The sequence below is a fragment of the Eimeria mitis genome, genomic scaffold, assembly GCF_000499745.2.
Source record: "Eimeria mitis Houghton genomic scaffold, Emh_scaff213, whole genome shotgun sequence".
NCBI classification, from domain to species: Eukaryota; Apicomplexa; class Conoidasida; order Eucoccidiorida; family Eimeriidae; genus Eimeria; species Eimeria mitis.
In genome coordinates, this window is record NW_013570453.1 from 15,098 (window position 1) to 19,003 (window position 3,906).

The window sequence follows — 3,906 nt, forward strand, 5'->3', positions numbered from 1 at the left end:
TATGTGTGTGTTGTTGCAGTAGTACCATATATTTCTGCGTTGGCTCGTCTTGCATAAGTAAGCTGCCCAAGAAGAGATATACAGGAAATCGTTCTGCAATCAATGCGGATCGAGAAGCATTTCACCCAACTTATTATTTAATATTGCCTACAACGATGTTCATAGAAAAGTGTCTGTGTTATTTATTATTCACGTTTTGTCTGTTCCTTGAACATAATTCATCATTCTGTTCAATAGTACTCTGAAATTCAGCTTCTTCTACTCCCCGCANCTGTTCCTTGAACATAATTCATCATTCTGTTCAATAGTACTCTGAAATTCAGCTTCTTCTACTCCCCGCACCGCCGGCTTGAACTCAACGATGAACAGTTGTACAGGGGGCTCATCAGCAAGAAGTAGATGCTTTTGAGAGAAAAAAGGATTCCACATCTTAATTTAACAAACTAGCTGAGAAGATCCGGGCAGTTGCATAGGCTGTCATCTACAACCGCTCTGCAGGAGGCAGCAGCAGTGTTTTTTGCAACTCGCTAGAGGTGACCTCCTCTCAACATCAATCTCAGGCCGTTGTACCTCCGTGACTGGGGCATTTAAAGAATGGAGAGGAGATTATCACCAGTGTTTTTAAAAACTTTCGTCTCAGGTGTTCACTCTGCTGCAGCTCATGACTGTCCTAGGTATGCATATCCAAGCACCACTCCCCCGCATAGATTAACACTACAGGTAAATGCTACTCCATTCATTGGCCGTCAGCAACCAGCCAGCATTCCAGAAGAAATTCAAAAAACATTATCAGGCGGATCGGGCTTCAGATCCTGTTTCAACTGCCTAACCATAAAACCTGAAACCCTACACCCGGAACCGTAGAACCTAGAACTTCTGTTCAACTTTTTTTCGAGACTAGCTTGGGTTTATCCATGGTGTTTGTTTGTTTGCATTTAAGCAACTTAATAAATTAATTAATTATTATTTTGGTTTAGGGAGGAGAAATGATGCTCCATTGCCTGTGCAAACACCAGCATCGACCCTTCGCTCAGACAACCAAGCCACTGGCTCTGGAGACGTTTGCAAACACCAAGGAAGCCGCCATACACCATTGCCGCTGCTTGCGCTGTCTGCATGTGGCACTAAGCCATAACACGATCCACGGATAAAGGGCACATGAAGGCCGTCACAGCGCGAAAAAGCCCAGTCGTAGAGCACCGGAAGGCGGCCACAGCACCCCCCGCAATGAGCAGGAGGCAGAGGGGGGGCTTCCCGCTGTATCCCCCCATAAAAGGCGTTTTTGGAGATGGATCTAGATTTAATTGGAANAGAGGGGGGGCTTCCCGCTGTATCCCCCCATAAAAGGCGTTTTTGGAGATGGATCTAGATTTAATTGGAACTGAAATAATTTGTTTAATTGGCTTATAACAGTTGAGTGGTGTGAGAAGGCAGGCGTAACCCGAAAGCGCGGCGAAAGCAACAACCCACAGAGATGTCTCCTGTTACCACCTCGACCTGCCGCGCCTGTCGACCTGCCGCGTCTCTGGTGTTGCTTGTTTTTTGCGTTTGTCTAAATTAGATGGTTTATTTCAGAGGATAAGTCATGCACAGCAATTTCTGTTTGTTTTATTGTTGCTCAATATTAATTATATCTAATTTTATCTTTTGTTTGCAATTTTGGCTTTGCTGTCCCGTTTTTTGCCAATCGCCGTTCACGCGACTGCAGGACCACTCAAAGAACTCCGAACTGCTTGCCGTCTTTTCCGCTCCCCTCAATTCGAATATTTATATTTCTCTCGCCGATAAAACTTTTAAAAAATTTTCTTGCCTTCTGTCACCATGGCTCCCTTCTACAAGACCGCAGCCGCATTCTGCCTCGTCGGACTCTTTGGGCTCCAATGCGGGGCGGAAACCCCAACAAAATACAAATTTGAAGTAGCACAAGTAGGCGAAGGTAAACGTATTACCGCTTATAATTTTCATTTTTCTTGTGTTCTCCCCCGTATTGTTTGCTGTCAAGCCTTGAACTACTCGGCTGGGTCAGGCGGAGGTCGCTTTACTGCACGTTGATTTTCCTCTCCGCCTTTGTTCCTTGCAGACGCCTACTTGACAGTCCAGTTGGCTCGTAATGGACAAATTTCAGCTAAGACCAGTTTAGTCGAAAAGGACACTGAGCTCGTCGGCACCTTGGAGGCAACAGTAGAAGCCGGCGAATCAGAACCTAAAGACTCGTGCGATGAATTATTAACAGAGGACCTTGTGAGCGCAAACAATATAAAAGGCCTGTTTGCATGATGTTATTACGGCTACTGCTTTGTCATAGTCAGCTGCAGGTGTGAACTCGGAGCACCGTTGTCAGGCCAGACAGGAATTATTCATTTGTTCCTATGATTATCTGAGAGGCCGAACATAGGAAAGCTCTTTTGTCCTTTCGTTCCTCTTTTGGGTGTGCAGAAGAAGCTCTTCAATGTCACCTTCAACCACACAGACGATCCAGACTACCGTGAACTGGTGCAGGGTGCTCTGAAGACCGGACTAACAAATTTCGGGTAAGGAGCTCCGATATTCATCTTCGCTACAGACAGCTTCAACCTGCTGTCTTAAACCAAAGCGACAGCGACGATGCATAGTTTGTCTACCATGCTACCGCCGNCAGCTTCAACCTGCTGTCTTAAACCAAAGCGACAGCGACGATGCATAGTTTGTCTACCATGCTACCGCCGCCACTTTCTCGTCATCTATATTCAAACAATTACACTTATGTTGTGTTGCGCTGATTGTTTCTACTTCACAGCACAACATATCCGGAAGACACATCGGCGTGGAAAAAGATATGGGGAAAACAAGAGCTTCACAGCGTGTTGCACCTTCTCGGTGCCAGCAGCACTAAAGTCGCCTGTGTCATTGCAAAGTGTGTCAAAACAGGAGTTGGCGTGCTCTCCGAGTCAGATGAAGAAACACCAGCAACGTCTGTGCTTTTCTGTCAATTAAAGCCTGCAGCAGCAGAGAACGAAGCAGCCTTTAGGTAAGCTTGGTTTTTTGGTGTTGAATGTTTGGATCGGTCTTATGAAAGGAGTGAGACGTGAACAGCAACAATAACTGGAGATGTATTCTCCGCTTCTGTCTGGTTGTTTCGTCTTCCTTGCAGCGAGGAGTACTTCAAGGAACTTAGTACACGAACAACTGAACTAAAAGATATGAAGGAGGAGGATCTGGAGGATCCTATTGTAACCAGCTCTGCAGATGCAGCCGTTCCCAGCATTCTAACTGCCGGTTTGGTCGCCACCCTGGCAGCTATCTCTGCCTAGGCAGGCAGCTTTCCGCCGCCTAGGTAGCTAGCTAGCTAGCTACCTAGTTATTCCGCATATCCGTCCGCCCGTATGCACAGCGAATAGCTTTCGANGAATAGCTTTCGAAACCGCCGTTGTTTGCCTCAGTATGCGAATGTTCACTTGCTGCGTGATTAGCCTAACCGTAGTTGCTGCTCCGAGCAACATGCTCGATACAGCATTGAGGTGAAAAGCAGCGAATCTATGAAGAAATATCAGAGTGTAAACTTTACATTCTGAGGCTTTTCCACCTCGCATGGCGGTTGCGGTTTTCCTTCCAACTTGTTATTATGATCCTGCTCTTGGTTGTCAGTGAATATCATTATTTATCCGTGTGCATCTCTGCTAGGCAGTCGAACTGTATGTTGGTGCAGAAAGCTGCACTAGATACTGAAACAAAGAAATTCATATCAAAAGAATTGAATTGATATCTGAAATCGCTTAATATCTAAGCAATGTCAGACGCCCTACAACAGAAAGACCACGAAAACGAAAATTAAGAATATGAACAACTGCATAGCCGTTTGCGATTCGCCGTTAGTGTCACGTTAGTATCCCCGAAAATTAATGTAATTGTATGTATACTAATTTTTTC

At 45.5% G+C, this 3,906-nt stretch overlaps 1 protein-coding gene across 1 annotated transcript; it reads left to right on the forward strand.

The window, feature by feature from the left end:
- Positions 1-1,821: 1,821 nt before the first annotated feature.
- On the forward strand, positions 1,822-3,290 carry EMH_0003660 (uncharacterized protein; the record flags this gene model as incomplete). Its single annotated transcript, XM_013496480.1, has 5 exons — positions 1,822-1,936; positions 2,081-2,241; positions 2,437-2,531; positions 2,777-3,007; positions 3,131-3,290. The coding sequence occupies 5 exons, from the start codon at positions 1,822-1,824 to the stop codon at positions 3,288-3,290; spliced, it is 762 nt and encodes a 253-aa protein (XP_013351934.1).
- Between the last annotated feature and the right edge of the window lie 616 nt (positions 3,291-3,906).